This window comes from Oncorhynchus gorbuscha, linkage group LG08 (assembly GCF_021184085.1).
Source record: "Oncorhynchus gorbuscha isolate QuinsamMale2020 ecotype Even-year linkage group LG08, OgorEven_v1.0, whole genome shotgun sequence".
NCBI classification, from domain to species: Eukaryota; Metazoa; Chordata; class Actinopteri; order Salmoniformes; family Salmonidae; genus Oncorhynchus; species Oncorhynchus gorbuscha.
This window is the reverse complement of record NC_060180.1, coordinates 58,407,459-58,426,996: the sequence shown is the minus strand read 5'-3', so window position 1 is coordinate 58,426,996 and position 19,538 is coordinate 58,407,459. Positions and strand designations below refer to the sequence as shown.

The window sequence follows — 19,538 nt, the reverse complement described above, 5'->3', positions numbered from 1 at the left end:
TTGTTCTGATATGTCTGTGTCATGGTGTCATGTTAGTTTGTTCTAATATGTCTGTGTCATGGTGTCATGTCAGTTTGTTTTGATATGATGGTGTCATGTCAGTTTGTTTTAATATGATGGTGTCATGTCAGTTTGTTTTGATATGATGGTGTCATGTCAGTTTGTTCTAATATGTCTGTGTCATGGTGTCATGTCAGTTTGTTTTGATATGATGGTGTCATGTCAGTTTGTTTTGATATGATGGTGTCATGTCAGTTTGTTTTGATATGATGGTGTCATGTCAGTTTGTTTTGATATGATGGTGTCATGTCAGTTTGTTTTGATATGATGGTGTCATGTCAGTTTGTTTTGATATGATGGTGTCATGTCAGTTTGTTCTAATATGTCTGTGTCATGGTGTCATGTCAGTTTGTTTTGATATGATGGTGTCATGTCAGTTTGTTTTGATATGATGGTGTCATGTCAGTTTGTTCTAATATGTCTGTGTCATGGTGTCATGTCAGTTTGTTTTGATATGATGCTGTCATGTCAGTTTGTTTTGATATGATGGTGTCATGTCAGTTTGTTTTGATATGATGGTGTCATGTCAGTTTGTTTTGATATGATGGTGTCATGTCAGTTTGTTTTGATATAATGGTGTCATGTCAGTTTGTTTTGATATGATGGTGTCATGTCAGTTTGTTTTGATATGATGCTGTCATGTCAGTTTGTTTTGATATGATGGTGTCATGTCAGTTTGTTCTGATATGATGCTGTCATGTCAGTTTGTTTTGATATAATGGTGTCATGTCAGTTTGTTTTGATATGATGGTGTCATGTCAGTTTGTTTTGATATGATGCTGTCATGTCAGTTTGTTTTGATATGATGGTGTCATGTCAGTTTGTTCTGATATGATGCTGTCATGTCAGTTTGTTTTGATATAATGGTGTCATGTCAGTTTGTTCTGATATGATGGTGTCATGTCAGTTGGTTTTGATATAATGGTGTCATGTCAGTTTGTTTTGATATGATGCTGTCATGTCAGTTTGTTTTGATATGATGGTGTCATGTCAGTTTGTTCTAATATGTGTGTGTCATGGTGTCATGTCAGTTTGTTTTGATATGATGGTGTCATGTCAGTTTGTTTTCATATGATGGTGTCATGTCAGTTTGTTTTGATATGATGGTGTCATGTCAGTTTGTTTTCATATGATGGTGTCATGTCAGTTTGTTTTCATATGATGGTGTCATGGTGTCATGTCAGTATGTTTTGATATGTTGGGGTCATGGTGTCATGTCACTATGTTCTGATATGATGGTGTCATGGTGTCATGTCAGTATGTTCTGATATGATGGTGTCATGTCAGTATGTTCTGATATGATGGTGTCACGGTGTCATGTCAGTTTGTTTTGATATGATGGTGTCACGGTGTCATGTCAATTTGTTTTTGATATGTTGGTGTCATGGTGTCATGTTAGTTTGTTTTGATATGATGGTGTCATGTCAGTTTGTTCTGATATGTCTGTGTCATGGTGTCATTTGTTCTGACATTTGTTCTGAATGAGCTGCGGTCAGATCATGGAGTATGCCAATGTGGGCCTCTCTGCTATTTTAATTTGTTCTCCTGAGGCATACGGCATCACGCAGACGAATCTGTTCATCAGATGCTCCAGTCAATAGTGGCTGAGGAATTCGATTTGTTGAGCGCACAGAGCACACATCATCGAGTGTATGCTTGATAGATCAAGTCCCAAGCTTTACAGATGGGGTTTACTGGACTACAACGCTCATGGAGGCTCTGAAAATAACTACACCTTTCTCCTTCAGTACCAAGACCAAACTTCTGTTTTAGAGATTCAAAATGTTTTGTTTTTCTTTTTTCTTCTTTTTACTTGATATATGTAGCCTAACACAGGTTACGCAGTGATCGTGCTTTACACAGATTTCGTTTCTTTGTGAAATCAGCTTTGGTCAGGACTGATTTTTACTGTGTATTGCTTTCTATCCACGGTTTAACCCTCGACTTTGACACTTTTCACTGTGTATGAAGGTTTATACCCTCCAACTCAACCCTGGACCTCGAAGCCAGTTCCACCTAATTGTTTCATTGTTCCCTTCTAATCAGGGACTGATTTAGACCTGGAACACCAGGTGTGTACAATTAATTATCACGTAGAACAGAAAACCAGCAGGCTCTGGACCTCATATGATAAGAGAAATGGCCAGGGTTTAGTGTCACTGAAACTAAAGCAGGGGTTTGAGACAGTAGAGAAGACACTTTGGATATTGCCCAGTGAAGTGTGGATGTCTCCTCTCTGAAGACTTGGAAAAAGTGGCCTTGCCAGTCCAATTAGACATATAGAAGTTTCCATGAAGTATAGAAGTTTCTACGTGTGTGTATTGAGCTCTCTGTCTCTGTCTCTGTGTGTGTCTGTCTGTCTGTCTGTCTGTCTGTCTGTCTGTCTGTCTGTCTGTCTGTCTGTCTGTCTGTCTGTCTGTCTGTCTGTCTGTCTGTCTGTCTGTCTGTCTGTCTGTCTGTCTGTCTGACCATTACAGGCGTTCCAGTAGGTGGCCGAGTGTCGGCCAAAATCCAGCAGCTAGTCAACACATTGAAGAGACCTAAACGGCCTCCCTTAAGAGAATTCTTTGTTGACGATTTTGAAGAACTTCTAGAGGGTAAGAAGGCATCCATCCCATAGTGCTCTGGTCAAAGGTAATGCACTATATAGGGCACAGGGAGTCATTTTGGATGCACTCAAGACCTCTGAAGGTTGATTTTCTGAATGTGTAAAAACTCAATGAATTTGCTGTTACAATACAGAATGTTATTATATTTATTACAGGTTATGAAAAAAGTTGTTATTAATTGAAAACCTCTTTGCCACGTTACAATCTAAAACATTGCGTTGTACCTGTTATGCTCCAGTACAACAGCCTGACCCCAACCAGCCCAAAGCGGAGGGGGCTCAGATGCTGGCGATGAGGGGGGAGCAGCTAGGGGTGGTCACTAACTGGCCCCCGTCGTTGGAGGCTGCTCTGCAGAGGTGGGGCACCATCTCTCCCAAAGCCCCATGCCTCACCACTATGGACACCAACGGAAAACCACTGTACATTTTAACCTACGGTAGGTGTTATGTCCGCACAGTACGAGCAGTGCGTCACCCACATGATATGTCATTGTTAGTGTTTGACTCTCGGGTTATTGACATCAGTGGTCACGTCTATCATTCAAACGTAACAGTAAGGACACAGCCCGCTACACTCATCTAAAGGATTGGCTAATACGGCACATGATTGAAACACTAAAGACAAATCACCAGTGAGACGGCAATTAAAGTGTGTTCTGTACCAGTAATGAAAGTGTCCTATTCTCTTCTGTAACGTTGACCTATAGCTTTGCCTTCATAATAATACCGTTACCCAGCCATCCAGGACTGTTTATTTATTCTGTGAGTGAAGCAGCAACACTTTTACTGTTGGATATGTTAACGATTCACTGAGAGACTCCATAACTGTGATTGATTCCATGGGTACATTCCAAATGGCACCCTAGTCACTATATTGTGCACTATTTTTGACAAGAACCCTATGTGCCCTGGTCAAAAGTTGTGCACTGAATAGAGATTGTCATTTGGGACACAAAGCCATGCGTGCTGCAGTGAGGTACTCAGGAGGGTTTCCTTTATTCGATGCTGCTTCATGCTCAGCCTTCCCACCATCCTTAAGTACAGACAAGCACCAATCAATACTGCTACCTGGTGCTTAAGCATATGAATGCTATTAATGACAGCCACACGAGGAAAACAAAGTACTTTATGTGGAAGAATACTTGAAGAAAATGGTGCACAACACTGGTGCAGTGATTTTACTGTAGTTGTTTCATTTACATATGCAGTACCAGTCAAAAGTTTGGACACACCTACTCATTCCAGGGTTTTTCTTTATTTTTACTATTTTCTACATTGTAGAATAATGGTGAAGAAATCAAAACTATGAAATGGTACATATGGAATCTTGTATTAACCAAATCCAATATTTGAGATTCTTCAAAGTAGCCATCTTCACCTGGAATGCTTTTCCAACAGTCCTGAAGGAGTTCCCACATATGCTGAGCTGCTTTTCCTTCACTCTGCGGTCCAATTCATCCAAACCATCTCAATTGGTTTGAGGTAGGGTGATTGTAGAGGCCAGGTCATCTGATGCAGCACTCCATCATTCTCCTTCTTGGTCAAATAGCCCTTACACAGCCTGGAGGTTTGTTGGGTTATTGTCCTGTTGAAAAATTAATGACAGTCTAAGCTCAAACAAGATGGGATGGCATATCGCTGCAGATTCTAAATAAATCACAGACAGTGTCACCAGCAAAGCACCCCCACACCTCATCCTCCATGCTTCACGGTGGAAACCACACATGCAGAGATCATCTGTTCACCTACTCTGCGTCTCAAGCAGACACGATGGTTGGAACCCAAAATCTCAAATTTGGACTCATCAGAACAAAGGACAGATTTCCACTGGTCTAATGTCCAATGCTTGTGTTTCTTGTCCCAAGCAAGTGTCTTCTTCTTATTGTTGTCCTTTAGTAGTGGTTTCTTTGCAGAAATTTGACCATGAAAGCCTGATTCACGCAGTATCCTCTGAACAGTTGATGTTGAGATGTGTCTGTGACTTGAACTCTGTAAAACATTTATTTGGGATGCAATTTCTGGGTGCAGTTAACTCTAATGAACTTATCCTCTGCAGCAGAGGTACCTCTCAGGGCTTCTTTTCTATGGTGGACCTCATGAGAGCCAGTTTCATCATAGCGCTTGCAACTGCACTTGAAGAAACTTTCAAAGTTCTTGAAATCTTCTAGATTGACTGACCTTCATGTCTTAAAGTAATGGTGGACTATCATTTCTCTTTGCTTATTTGAGCTGTTCTTGCCATAATATGGACTTGGTCTTTAACCAAATAGGGCTATCTTCTGTATACCACCCCTAACTTGTCACAACACAACTGATTTGCTCAAATTTATTAAGAAGGAAAGAAATTCCACAAATGTACTTTTACCAAGGCTTACCTGTTAATTGAAATGCATTCCAGGCGAAGCTGGTTGAGAGAATGCCAAGAGTGTGCAAAGCTGTCATTTAAGAAATTTATATATATTTCACCTTTATTTAACCAGGTAGGCTAGTTGAGAACAAGTTCTCATTTACAACTGCAACCTGGCCAAGATAAAGCAAAGCAGTTCGACACATACAACAACACAGAGTTACACACGGAATAAACAAACATACAGTCAATAATACAGTAGAAAAAATCTATATACCTTGTGTGCAAAGGAGGTAGGATAAGGGAGGTAAGGCGATAAATAGGCCGTGGTGGCGAAGTAATTACAATATGGCAATTAAACACTGGAATGGTAGATGTGCAAGTAGAGATACTGGGATGCAAAGGAGCAAGATAAATAAATAAATACAGTATGGGGATGAGGTAGTTGGATGGGCTGTCTACAGGTGCAGTGATCTGGGAGCCTGTCTGACAGCTGGTGCTTAAAGCTAGTGAGGGAGATATGAGTCTCCAGCTTTAGTGATTTTTGTTAGTTTGTTTCAGTCATTGGCAGCAGAGAACTGGAAGGAAAGGTGACCAAAGGAAGAATTGGCTTTGGGGATGACCAGTGAGAAATACCTGCTGGAGCGCATGCTACGGGTGGGTGCTGCTATGGTGACCAGTGAGCTGAGATAGGGCGGGGCTTTACCTAGAAGATACTTGTAGATGACCTGGAGCCAGTGGGTTTGACGATGGGTATGAAGCGAGGGCCAGCCAACGAAGCGTACAGGTCGCAGTGGTGGGCAGTATATGGGGCTTTGGTGACAAACCAAATGGCACTATGATAGACTGCATCTAATTTGTTGAGTAGAGTGTTGGAGACTATTTTGTAAATTACATCGCCGAAGTCGGCTCAGTAGTATGGTCAGTTTTACGAGGGTATGTTTGGCAGCATGAGTGAAGGATGCTTTGTTGCGATATAGGAAGCCGATTCTAGATTTAGTTTTTTATTGGAGATGCTTAATGTGAGCCTGAAAGGAGAGTTTACAGTCTAACCAAGACACCTAGGTATTTGTAGTTGTCCACATATTCTAAGTCAGAGCCATCCAGAGTAGTGATGCTGGATGTGCGGGTAGGTGCGATCGGTTGAAGAGCATGCATTTAGTTTTACTTGCATTTAAGAGCAGTTGGAGGCTACGGAAGGAGAGTTGTATGGCATTGAAGCTCATCTGGAGGTTAGTTAACACAGTGTCCAAAGAGGGGCCAGAAGTAGAGGTGGATCAGAGAATCACCAGCAGCAAGAGCGACAACATTGATGTATACAGAGAAGAGAGGCGGCCCGAGAATTGGACCCTGTGGCACCCCCATAGAGACTGCCAGACGTCCGGACAACAGGCACTCCAATTTTACACACCGAACTCTGTCAGAGAAGTAGTTGGTGAACCAGGCGAGGCAATCATTTGAGAAACCAAGGCTGCTGAGTCTGTCGATAAGAATGTGGTGATTGACAGAGTCGAAAGCCTTGGCCAGGTCGATGAATGCGGCTGCACAGTAATGTTTCTTATCGATGGCGGTTATGATATCGTTTAGGACCTTGAGCGTGGCTGAGGTGCACCCATGACCAGCTCTGATACCAGATTGCATAGCGGAGAAGGTACGGTTGGATTCGAAATGGTCGGGTAATCTGTTTGTTAACTTGTCTTTTGAAGACCTTAGAAAGGCAGGGTAGGATAGATATAGGTCTGTAGCAGTTTGGGTCTAGAGTGTCACCCCCTTTGAAAAGGGGGATGACCGCGGAAGTCTCCGATCTTTGAGTATCTCAGATGATATGAAAGCGGGGTTGAACTGGCTAGTAATAGGGGTTGCAACAATTTCGGCAGATCATTTTAGAAATAGAGGGTCCAGATTGTCTAGCCCGGCTGATTTGTAGGGGTCCAGATTTTGCAGATCTTTCAGAACATCAGCTATCTGGAATTTGGTGAATGAGAAATGGGGAGGCTTGGGCAAGTTGCTGTGGGGGGTAAAGTGACCAGGGTAGGGGTAGCCAGGTGGAAATCATGGCCAGCTTTAGAAAAATGCTTAATGAAATTCTCAGTTATAGTGGATTTATCAGTGGTGACAGTGTTTCCTACCCTTTTTCGAGTTTGTGCTACAGGATGCAAATTTCTGCTTGAAAAATCTAGCCTTAGCTTTTCTAACTGCCTGTGTATTTTGGTTCCTATCTTCCCAGAAAAGTTGCATATCACGGGGGCTATATGATGCTAATGCAGAAGGGCTGTATATGTTCCTGGTTCAATGTTTTTTGAATGCTTTTTAAAGATGGGTAAGGAAGAATAACCAGGCATCCTCTACTGACGGGATGAGGTCAATATCCTTCCAGGATACCCGGGCCAGGTCGATTAGAAATGCCTGCTCTCTGAAGTGTTTTAGGGAGCATTTGACAGTGATGAGGGGTGGTCATTTGACCGCAGACCCATTACGGATGCAGGCAATGAGGCAGTGATCGCTGAGATCTTGGTTGAAAACAGCAGAGGTGTATTTGGAGGGCAAGTTGGTTAGGATGATATGAGGGTGCCCATGTTTACGGATTTGGGGTTGTACCTGGTGGGTTTATTGATAATTTGTGTGAGATTGAGGGAATCAAGCTTATATTGTAGGATGGCCAGGGTGTTAAGCATGTCCCAGTTTAGGTCACCTAGCAGCACGAGCTCTGAAGATAGATGGGGGGCAATCAATTCAGCTGGGGGCAGAGGGTGGTCAATAGCAAGCGGCAATGGTGAGAGACTTGTTTCTGCAAAGGTGGATTTTTAAAAGTAGAAGCTCAAATTGTTTGTGTAAATACCTGGATAGTAAGACAGAGCTCTGCAGGCTATCTCTGCAGTAGATTGCAATCTTTGGCAGTTCTATATTGTCGGAAAGTGTTGGTGGTCTTCCTAAGCCAGGATTCAGACACGGCTAGGACATCCGGGTTGGCAGTGTGCCAAAGCAGTGAATAAAACAAATTTAGGGAGGAGGCTTCTAATGCTAACATGCATTGAACCAAGGCTTTTACGGTTAACAAATGAGTGCACCTGTAGAGTAGGAGTGGAGCTAGGCACTGCAGGGCCTGGATTACCCTCTACATCACCAGAGGAACAGAGGAGGAGTAGGATAAGGGTATGGCTAAAGGCTATCATAACTGGTCGTCTAGTACGTTCGGAACAGAGAGTAAAAGGATCAGGTTTCTGGATGTGATAGAATAGATTCAAGGCATAATGTACAGACAAAGGTATGGTAGGATGGGAGTACATTGGAGGTAAACCTAGGCATTGAGTAATGATGAGAGATATATTGTCTTTACAGATGTTTAAACCAGGTGAACTAAATGGTTGGTTAAGGCATATTGAGCAGGGCTAGAGACTCTACAGTGAAATAAGACAATAATCACTAACCAGGACATTAATGGACAAGACATATTGCTTTTAGAGAGAAGCCTGCGTAGCCGAGTGATCATAAGACTCCAGTGACTGGTTGGGCTGGCTGTAGACACGGCGATTCAGACAGCTAGCAGGCCGGGGATAACAAGCTAGCAGAAGGGCCTTAGAGGGACGTCGCGATGAAGGAAAGTCTGTTTAGGCCTCCACATGCGGTGATGTCGATAGACCAGTCGTGATGGAGTAGGGTTCTGAGTAGCAGAGGGGTCCAAGTCCAATTGGCAAAATAGGTATAGTGGTCCAATAAATTGGCTAATGGATCTATTCAGGTAACAGTCCAATAGGATCTAGACAGCTAGCGGGCTGCGGCTCGCAGATAGGCATTCAGGGGACGTCATGGCGGAGGGGCCAGTTAAGTACCCCTCGAGCAAATTACAGAAGTCGTGAAGGATCGGCGGGTTTCCGTGCCCCGTACCGGCAGTAGAAGGGGTTCGGGTGTTGTAGCCCAGGAGTGGCCGATGGGCCTAGCTCCAGGCTAGTTGGTGCATGCTTCTGGACAGACGTTAGCCAGGAATAGTCACTCGGATTGCAGCTAGCTAGCTGCGATGATCCAGGTGAAAAGGTTCAGAGCTTGCGGTAGGAATCTGGGGATATGGAGAGAAAATAGGTCTGGTATGCTCTGGTTTGAATCTAGTTGTACAAACTGGTGAGCGCTTTCCAAGCTAAAGGTTAGCTGATGACCGCTAGCAGTGGTTAGCTGACTACTAGCTAGTAGCTAGTGAGCTGGCTAGCTTCTGTTGGGGGATTGCGGTTCCGAGGTAAATAAAAAATACTTTATAAAAAAACAGATCCACACCACATTGGGTGCCGGAGAGTTTTTGAAGTTGAGGTTTAGAAAAATATAAAAAGATATGCAAAGAAAAATATTAAAAGATGTATACATGGGACACGACAAGAAGGACAAAGACGTCTGACTGCTACGCCATCTTGGATATTTTAGCTATTTAGTTCAGTGGTATAATACGTCATCAAGGCAAAGGGTGGCTCCTTTGAATAATTAAAAATATAAAATATATTTTGATTTGTTTAACATTTTTTTGGTTACTACATGATTCCATATGTGTTATTTCATATTTGTGATGATTCCATATGTGTTATTTCATATTTGTGATTCTGAGCCATTGAATTGAGAATAGTAAAAATAAGTCCCTGTAATGACGCTAGGTTGTCCAAACTTTTGACTTGTAAATCAAATCAAATCAAATCAAATCACTTATTTGTCATTCACTATTATTTTACAATGTAGAAAATAGTAAAAATAAGGAAAAACCCTTGAATGAGTAGGTGTGTCCAAACTTTTGACTTGTACTGTGCATTTGACAGTTTTGTCATTTAGCAGATGCTCTTGTCCAGAGACATTTTCATACTTTTTTCTGTACTCGTCCCCGTGGGAATCCAACCCACAACCCTGGCGTTGCAAACGCCATGCTCTACCAACTGAGTCACGCTGGACCCCCACATTTCTAATTTACATAGCTATTTAAATGAGTGGTATAATACTTTGTCTCTCACTTAGAGGTCTTTAAGTTAAGTGTATTGTAATAGATTTCAAATATGAAAAGTTAAATCCACTCTTGTTAATAAATCAGTGGCAATCGAGAAGTGTATTGCATTATGTTTGTAGCCCTGCATTGTAATACTGTGACACTAGACACTCAGACTATTCCTCTCTGCTTACTTAGATTCAAGTTATTCTCCCAAGTCCCACTTTTAAAAAAATAGTTTGTGGTCGAGGGGTGTACAATTATTTGGAGAGACAAGCTCTGCCTCAGTACACTAGCTTTTATGAATTTAGAACTTCTGGGGAGGGCCCCTGTGAAGCTGTGAGAATGAAATGACATGTAGTCTGCGTCCCGAATGGCACCCTATCCTCTATATAGTGCTCTACTTTTGACCAGATCTCTATGGGTCGTAGTCAAAAGTAGAGCACTACATAGGGAATAGTGTGCCATTTGGGGTGCAACCATAGACAATCCTGCACACCATGTTCCAGCTCCCCACCCGCTGCTAACTGAGTCATGGAGACATGACTGGCAGATAGGCAGCATCCCCCACAGGAATAACATCGGCTGCTTCCCAAATGGCACCCTATTTCCTATATAGTGCAATACATTTAACTAAGGCCCATAGGGCTCTGGTTCACAGTAGTGCAGTATATTGAAAATAGTGTGCCATTTGGGAAGTAGCCATAAAACCCCAGTCAGTTAGCACCATCATGCAGCCCAAATCAGGCCTCAATGGAACTAGTGCAGTGTCTGTCAGTCTGCTCTGTCTGTATGGCTGTCGCTGTGAACATATTGATTTATAAAGTGAGGTGGCTGATTGGACAGTGCTCACCAGACTGTGAAATGTCTGCAGCCAGCATACCCTGTATCAGGAGCCTAGCTTCGAGGCCCAGCTCTCTGGGAGGGAAGAGACGGTTGGTCGGGTGAGAGAGGGCTACTGGGTCCTGTGCTGTGTGAACAACTCTCTGTCTTGTGCAGTGCTGAATCTTAATCTGACTCTCTGAAATGAACTTTGAGTGAGCCTCTGTCGTCTCTCTCTCTTTCTCGCTCTTTCTCTCTCTGTCGTCTCTTCTTATCTTACCCATTTCTCTTTCTACTCTCTCTCTCTATTTTTTTCTCTATTCAATTAAATTTGCTTTATTGGCATGACACAACAATGTACATATTGCCCAAGCTTTCTTTGGATATTTACAATATGAAAATAATAAGAATCAAAATTGTCAATGGGGGGCCTCCCGGGTGGCCACCAGAGACTCTGGGTTCGCGCACAGGCTCTGTCGCAACCGGCCACGACCGGGAGGTCCGTGGGGCGACGCACAATTGGCCTAGCGTCGTCCGGGTTAGGGAGGGTTTGGTCGGTAGGGATATCGTTGTGTATCAGAGGATGCATGACTTTCGACCTTCGTCTCTCCCGAGCCCGTATGGGAGTTGTAGCGATGAGACAAGATAGTAGCTACTAATAATTGGATACCACGAAATTGGGGACAAAAAGGTGGTATAAATTCAACAAAAAAAAAACTAAAATTGTCAACGGGACAACAGTAACAACAATAACCAAGGGTCAAAATAACAATGGATTGAACAATAACAATAAGCATACAGTAGAGGACATGTGCAGGTTGATTGGTCTGTCAGACACTGTCCCTCATCTTATGGCAGGCAGCAATGTAGTGCGCTGCCAACCCACAGCTCTCTGTGTCCTCCCCCAACAGGACTCTCTCTACCTCTCTCGCTCTCTACCTTTCTCGCTCTCTACCTCTCTCGCTCTCTACCTCTCTCGCTCTCTACCTCTCTCGCTCTCTACCTCTCTCGCTCTCTACCTCTCTCGCTCTCTACCTCTCTCGCTCTCTACCTCTCTCGCTCTCTACCTCTCGCTCTCTACCTCTCGCTCTCTACCTCTCTCGCTCTCTACCTCTCTCGCTCTCTACCTCTCTCGCTCTCTACCTCTCTCGCTCTCTTCCTCTCTCTTTACATATTTCTCTCTAACTCTCTACATCTCACTCTCTACGTCTCTACCTCTCTACATCTCTCTCTCTCTCTCTTCCTCTCTTTTACGTCTCTACCTCTCTCTTTCTCCTCTCTACATATTTCTCTCTAACTCTCTACATCTCACTCTCTACGTCTCTTCCTCTCTCTTTACATATTTCTCTCTAACTCTCTACATCTCACTCTCTACGTCTCTACCTCTCTACATCTCTCTCTCTACGTCTCTACCTCTCTCTTTACATATTTCTCTCTAACTCTCTACATCTCACTCTCTACGTCTCTACCTCTCTACATCTCACTCTCTACGTCTCTACCTCTCTACATCTCTCTCTCTACGTCTCTTCCTCTCTCTTTACATATTTCTCTCTACCTCTCTACATCTCACTCTCTACGTCTCTACGTCTCTTCCTCTCTCTTTACATATTTCTCTCTAACTCTCTACATCTCACTCTCTATGTCGTCTCTCCATCTCACTCTCTACATCTCACTCTCTACGTCTCTACGTCTCTTCCTCTCTCTTTACATATTTCTCTCTAACTCTCTACATCTCACTCTCTATGTCTCTCCATCTCACTCTCTACATCTCTCTCTCTACGTCTCTACCTCTCTCTCTCTCTACATCTCTCTCTCTACATCTCTACCTCTCTACATCTCTCTCTCTACGTCTCTACATCTCTCTCTCTACGTCTCTACATCTCTCTCTCTACGTCTCTACCTCTCTCTCTCTACGTCTCTACCTCTCTACATCTCTCTCTACGTCTCTACCTCTCTACGTCTCTACCTCTCTACCTCTCTACGTCTCTACCTCTCTACATCTCTCTCTACGTCTCTACCTCTCTACATCTCTCTCTACGTCTCTACCTCTCTCTCTCTCTACATCTTTCTCTCTACGTCTCTACATCTCTCTCTCTACCTCTCTCTACATCTCTACGTCTCTACCTCTCTTTACATCTTTCTCTCTACCTCTCTACATCTCTCTCTCTCTCTACGTCTCTACATCTCTACCTCTCTCTACTCAAAGTCAGATTGCTTTATTGGCATGAAATACAATTAGTAGATATTGCCAAAGCAGTATAGTGGTACAGCATTTCAGTAAATACAGTACAATGAAATGAGGATATTGAAATACAGTTCATTTTAGATGTAGTAAACATACAGTATAAGCATGTATACTGGTACAGCAGTACTGCTGGTGTGTAATCTTTGGTCAATAATTGTCATTAAATAATTTAAAATAAGGAATGGCAAATAAATAAATAGCAACATGGATGATGGTTCCACTATGTATTACTTGTCAGTTATATACAATGTAAATACTTCAGAGAATGAATAGTCATGTGATGTCCCTCAGGCTATGGCAATCATATACATTTCTGGCAGTAATATTTGCAGGTTCTCCCTCACCCAGAATAATTCCCAGCGTATTGTTATTAGTTAAATGCACAAAAGTTGGGAATACCCCTTTCGCTGTCTTTCGCTCTCTACTCTCTCTTCTCTCTGCCTACACTCTCTACTATCTCTACTTTCTCTATTTTCTCTCTTACTTTGTCTCTCTACTGTCTTTACTGTCTTTGTCTACACTCTACTCTCCTATCTTTACACTCTCTGTTTACATGCTCTACTCTCTCTACTATCTCTATCTCTCTACTATCTTTACTCTCTCTCTTATCTCTGCTCTCTCTCTACACTCTACTCTCTCTCTCTCTCTCTCTGTCTACACACTACTCTCTCTACTATCTTTACTCTCTTTCTACTATCTCTGATCTCTCTCTACACTCTACTCTCTACTATCTTTACTCTCTCTCTGTCTGCACACTACTCTCTCTCTACTCTCTCTGTGGTCCTTCTGTAGCTCAGTTGGTAGAGCATGGCGCTTGTAACGCCAGGGTAGTGGGTTCGATCCCCGGGACCACCCATACGTAGAATGTATGCACACATGACTGTAAGTCGCTTTGGATAAAAGCGTCTGCTAAATGGCATATATTATTATTATATATTATTACTCTCTCTCTACTATCTCTGCTCTCTCTCTACACTCTACTCTCTACTATCTTTACTCTCTCTCTGTCTGCACACTACTCTCTCTCTACTCTCTCTCCTCTCTCTGTCTACACTCTACTCTCTATCTTTACTCTCTCCTCTCTCTGTCTATACACTACTCTCTCTACTATCTTTGCTCTCTTCTCTCTCTGTCTACACACTACTCTCTCTACGCTCTGTCTACACACTACTCTCTCCACGCTCTCTGTCTACACACTACTCCCTCTCTGCTCTCTCTGTTTATACGCTCTTTTCTTTCTACTATCTTTACTCTCTCTCTACTATGTCTACTCTCTCTACTCTCTCTGTTTACACACTACTCTCTCTACTCTCTCTCTACTATGTCTACTCTTTCTACTCTCTCTCTACTATGTCTACTCTCTCTACTCTCTCTCTACTATGTCTACTCTCTCTACTCTCTCTGTTTACACACTACTCTCTCTATCTTTACTCTCTCTCTACTATGTCTTCTCCCCACTCTCCTCTCTACTCTCTTCTCTCTCTGTCTACATGCTCTACTCTCTCTACTATCTTTACTCACTCTACACTCTCTACTCACCTCTCTACTATTTCTCTCCTTGCTGTGCCTCATTCTCTTTACTCTCTTGTTAATTCTTCTGGTTTCTCTGTGATGCTTCATGGCGAGGACAATGTCATTTTGCTTACAGCATCAACTCCTACATGATAGCTTTATCGTAGTACAGATAGGATTGATCCCTCAACTCCTACATGATAGCTTTATCGTAGTATAGATATAATTCATTCCTCAACTCCTACATGATAGCTTTATCGTAATACAGATAGGATTGATTCCTCAACTCCTACATGATAGCTTTATCGTAGTACAGATATAATTCATTCCTCAACTCCTACATGATAGCTTTATCGTAATACAGATAGAATTCATTCCTCAACTCCTACATGATAGCTTTATCGTAGTACAGATATAATTCATTCCCAACTCCTAATGATAGCATCGTGTCTTCTCAACTCCTACATGATAGTCCAAAAATTCATTCCTCCTAATCAGTGTCTCTGGGTCCAAAAATGTCATATTTTTATTTACATTTATCATCTAAAATTTGGCTAGTTAAATGCACACACTGCACTGCAGTAAAACAGTGGGACTGTAGTCAATATCTATCACATCCTTTACAAATGAGCACTATGTATTGTAGAAAGAGTGGTATCCATGTAAGCCTTCCTTAGATAAATGATTAGATTAGGATCATTTCATTTAACGTTGGGCCGACTAGAGATCACAGCACCATGATAGAACAACATTCCCTCCAGTACTGTATCCCAAATGGCACCCTATTCCTTATATAGTGCACTACTTTGACCAGAGCCCTGGTCAAAAGTAGTGTACTAAGTAGGGGGATATGGTGCCATTTGGGCCTATGTAATTTAAATATAAAATGACTGTTGACTGGGGTGCTTCATTACGTGCTCATGGAAACATAGCGCTCCGTATCTAGGAAGGTAATATTCCCCATTATTCACTGTCTATGGTCCATTAATAAAGATAATAATGATAATGCCTAAGTTATGCTGTATGCCCTCATTAGTTTAACTCAAGCTCCCAAGCTAAGTAGTTTATGTAATAATCCAGTTCAAAATAATTCCAGAGGGAAAGCTAGCTGAAACGTTATTTTTGTACACCTTCACAGGACTGTAGGCTGAAATGTCTATCCCATGCAGTAGATTGAATCAGTAGAGATCCACTGAGCTTGTAGAGCTGAGATCACCTAGAGATCTCTGAAAGAAAAAAACGCCAAACTGGCAGAACGAGAAGTTGCACACATACACACACACACCCACACACACAAACCTGACCATGTTTAGACAAACCAGGAGTTGGGTGGGGTGTAAACACAGTGTAGGTACGACACAGCCAAAGAATGACTCTTCACAGTCCCCATGTCACCACTGAGTCAGTTAGTCAGCCCTCAAAGGAAAGTCTCTCTCTCAAATGGCACCCTATATACTATACAGTGCACTGCTTTTGACCAGGGCCCATATGGCCCCTTTATAGTAGTGCACTATAAAGGGAATAGGGTGCCATTTGAGATGCAAACAAGACCAGACACTCCTGTCACCACGCTACCTCAGAGTCCTCCAAGGAACAACCTCAGCTCTCTCTTCCTCTCAGTATCTGGAGAACTGGTACCGTAACCAGGCAGATCAGAGCTGTGTCGTTTTCATTAGGCACCAAATGGAAGAAACTTGGAGAAACTACCTGAACTTGTCCAATAAGAAATGCTCATTTCAAAACAGTTTGTTATGTTGTGCTCTAATGAATACAACGCTGGCAAGTCGTTTGCTTTCTCACTGATATGAGTACAAATGTTTTTCTTAAAGCTTTAGTTGGTTCCGAGAAATGTTAAGTACTTGGCTCAAAATAACGTTTAGTTCACCATCCAAAGAGGGAGGTTCTAGTTACCTGGAACTTGATTATTATGACCAACCAATACAACCAGACATCCCCACAATGTACTGAAGATTGAATAAGAAAAACGGCATAGTCTTTTTTGTGCTTTTCGATCATTATCTATTCAAGCAACCTACATTGTATTTTTTCTCATGCTGCTCTTTGATGTGCTCCCTCTCTTTCCTCTTCCTCCTCATGTTGTTTGGAGTGGGTCTATAACAGTGATGCTGCCATCTTTGCCCTGGGTCCATAGCCTCTGAATCAGATTGATGACCAGTGTTTATTTTGATTTAACCCTGTAGGAAAACTTTGGGTGCGGAGTATGAAGGTGGCCTATAACATCCTCCACAAGCTGGGGAGCAAGCAGGAACCTATGGTCAGACCTGGAGACCGGGTGAGTACGGGGAGCGAGGTAATCCATAACAGAGGGATAGAGGAAGGAATGGAGTTGGGGAGAGGTGAAGGGGGAGAGATGGATAGAGGGATGTAGTGAAGGAGGGATAAAGAGATGGGGGAGGGATAAAATGGGTGAAGGAGGGTGGGAGTGATGAAGGGAGGGATGGATGGATTAAGGGTGGCGCGAGGGAGTGTGGAATCGAGGGGAGAGAGGGAATGGTTGAGGGGAGGAAGGAATGATGGAGAGTTGGAGGAAGGGAGGCCTGTGGTTGAGCTCCAGCGTCTGTCTACGTGCAGAGGGAATCTTACCCAGCAGCAAGAGCATCATGTCCACCCCATGATCCAAGATAAGCACCAGCCGTGAGGCTTAATGTTCCGTGTTCAGGCTCAGGACATGGCCTAGGATTGGGTACTTCTCTGGCCACTGTTACGTTATCTATCGTGACTGTATCTGAGAGTTACAGTACACTCTCCCTTTAGATCTTTACAATCTTTACTACTGTTATCTTTACTATGGCCATCTTTACTACTGTTATCTTTACTACTGTTGTCTTTACTACTGTCGTCTTTACTACTGTCGTCTTTACTACTGTCGTCTTTACTACTGTCGTCTTTACCACTGCCGTCTTTACCACTGCCGTCTTTACCACTGCCGTCTTTACCACTGCCGTCTTTACCACTGCCGTCTTTACCACTGCCGTCTTTACCACTGCCGTCTTTACCACTGCCGTCTTTACCACTGCCGTCTTTACCACTGCCGTCTTTACCACTGCCGTCTGTACCACTGCCGTCTTTACCACTGCCGTCTTTACCACTGCCGTCTTTACCACTGCCGTCTTTACCACTGCCGTCTCTACCACTGCCGTCTTTACCACTGTCGTCTTTACCACTGCCGTCTTTACCACTGCCGTCTTTACCACTGCCGTCTTTACCACTGCCGTCTTTACCACTGTCGTCTTTACCACTGTCGTCTTTACCACTGTCGTCTTTACCACTGTCGTCTTTACCACTGTCGTCTTTACCACTGTCGTCTTTACCACTGTCGTCTTTACCACTGTCGTCTTTACCACTGTCGTCTTTACCACTGTCGTCTTTACCACTGTCGTCTTTACCACTGCCGTCTCTACCACTGCCGTCTCTACCACTGCCGTCTTTACCACTGTCGTCTTTACCACTGCCGTCTTTACCACTGCCGTCTTTACCACTGCCGTCTTTACCACTGCCGTCTTTACCACTGCCGTCTTTACCACTGCCGTCTTTACCACTGCCGTCTTTACCACTGCCGTCTTTACCACTGCCGTCTTTACCACTGCCGTCTTTACCACTGCCGTCTTTACCACTGCCGTCTTTACCACTGCCGTCTTTACCACTGCCGTCTTTACCACTGCCGTCTTTACCACTGCCGTCTTTACCACTGCCGTCTTTACCACTGCCGTCTTTACCACTGTCGTCTTTACCACTGTCGTCTTTACCACTGTCGTCTTTACCACTGTCGTCTTTACCACTGTCGTCTTTACCACTGCCGTCTTTACCACTGCCGTCTTTACCACTGCCAACTCACGGTATACATTAACACATTAACACAACATGTCGCCAACTTTGAATTACAAGTAGAGGATTGTAATGAAGAACTATAAACTTTCCATATTGTTCCAATCTGTGTTCGCCAAGTCTCCTCGTCATCCGTCCTATTATAAGGACGCTGCTTTGTTCCCTTCATCTAGGTAGGATATTCCCCTCTGCTTGCTTGGTAGGACATATGGGCCTTGGTCAAAAGTAGTCCACTATAAAGGCAATAGTATGCTATTTGGGACGCAACCAAGCTGGCGTCATGCCAGTGTTTCCTTGTTAACTAGAGGAGTGGTTAATTACTGTACAGAATGTTTCTTCTCCCACCCCCTCCCTGTAAATTACAAAGTAGCATTGACTAGACTTTTCATAAGGAGTTTATTGAAGCCTATAATAAGTCCCTCCAGAGCTGCGTGGAGGTTTATCAGAATGGGATGTGGCACGGCTCACACGGTAACAGCACTGTAATAGAGGGAAAAGCTTTTTTCAGGGTGACATTGAACGCTCTGAAAAAAGATTTTACTGCACCCAGAAATGACAGGTGTTTGTATTGACACAGTCTGTATGGAAAAGGGAATTCAAGGAAAGCATGGAGTTGTTTAACAACTAACTGTTCATCATGTGACAACACTCTTAAATACAGGTAAGGTTACCTGCTGTAGCTAGCTATAGTAACCTTATTATTTTGAACATGACCAGCCTGGTCAATGACTATCTCAAATGGCACCCTATTCCCTATATTGCGCATAAGGCCATAGGACTCAGGTCAAAAGTAGTGCACTATATAGGGAATAGGGTGCCATTTGAGACTGTATGTAGAGGACATATGGTACTGTGTTCCATCCAGGGAGGTGCACTCTTCCACCGCCAGATACTGTTCAGTCAGGACTACAGTATGGTTCTCTGTCCAACATGGGAACCATTAACAGCACTTAGGACTACATTTACTGTTATCTGGCGCACACACACAGACTGTTATCAGTCCTACCACCAGGCCAGACATGCAGCCTGGTACACATCTGATCCAACATGCAGTAACACCAGATAACAAGGACTCCACCATTGATCGTTGAAGTCGAGGGCACTAAGCACACATGAGATATAGGATCTAGGAAGTTGTCCTTTT

The 19,538-nt window shown here is 43.2% G+C and overlaps 1 protein-coding gene across 10 annotated transcripts in view; it reads left to right on the top strand.

Annotated features, from left to right (window-relative positions):
• Window positions 1-19,538, top strand: part of LOC124041906 (disco-interacting protein 2 homolog C-like) — a 260,125-nt gene that overhangs the window by 170,151 nt on the left and 70,436 nt on the right. For all 10 annotated transcript variants that reach the window (XM_046360053.1, XM_046360051.1, XM_046360056.1 and 7 more), the window contains 3 exons: window positions 2,538-2,657; window positions 2,908-3,105; window positions 16,750-16,841. In XM_046360053.1, the coding sequence (XP_046216009.1) occupies window positions 2,538-2,657; window positions 2,908-3,105; window positions 16,750-16,841 (410 nt within the window). The remainder of the gene's footprint in view (window positions 1-2,537; window positions 2,658-2,907; window positions 3,106-16,749; window positions 16,842-19,538) is intronic.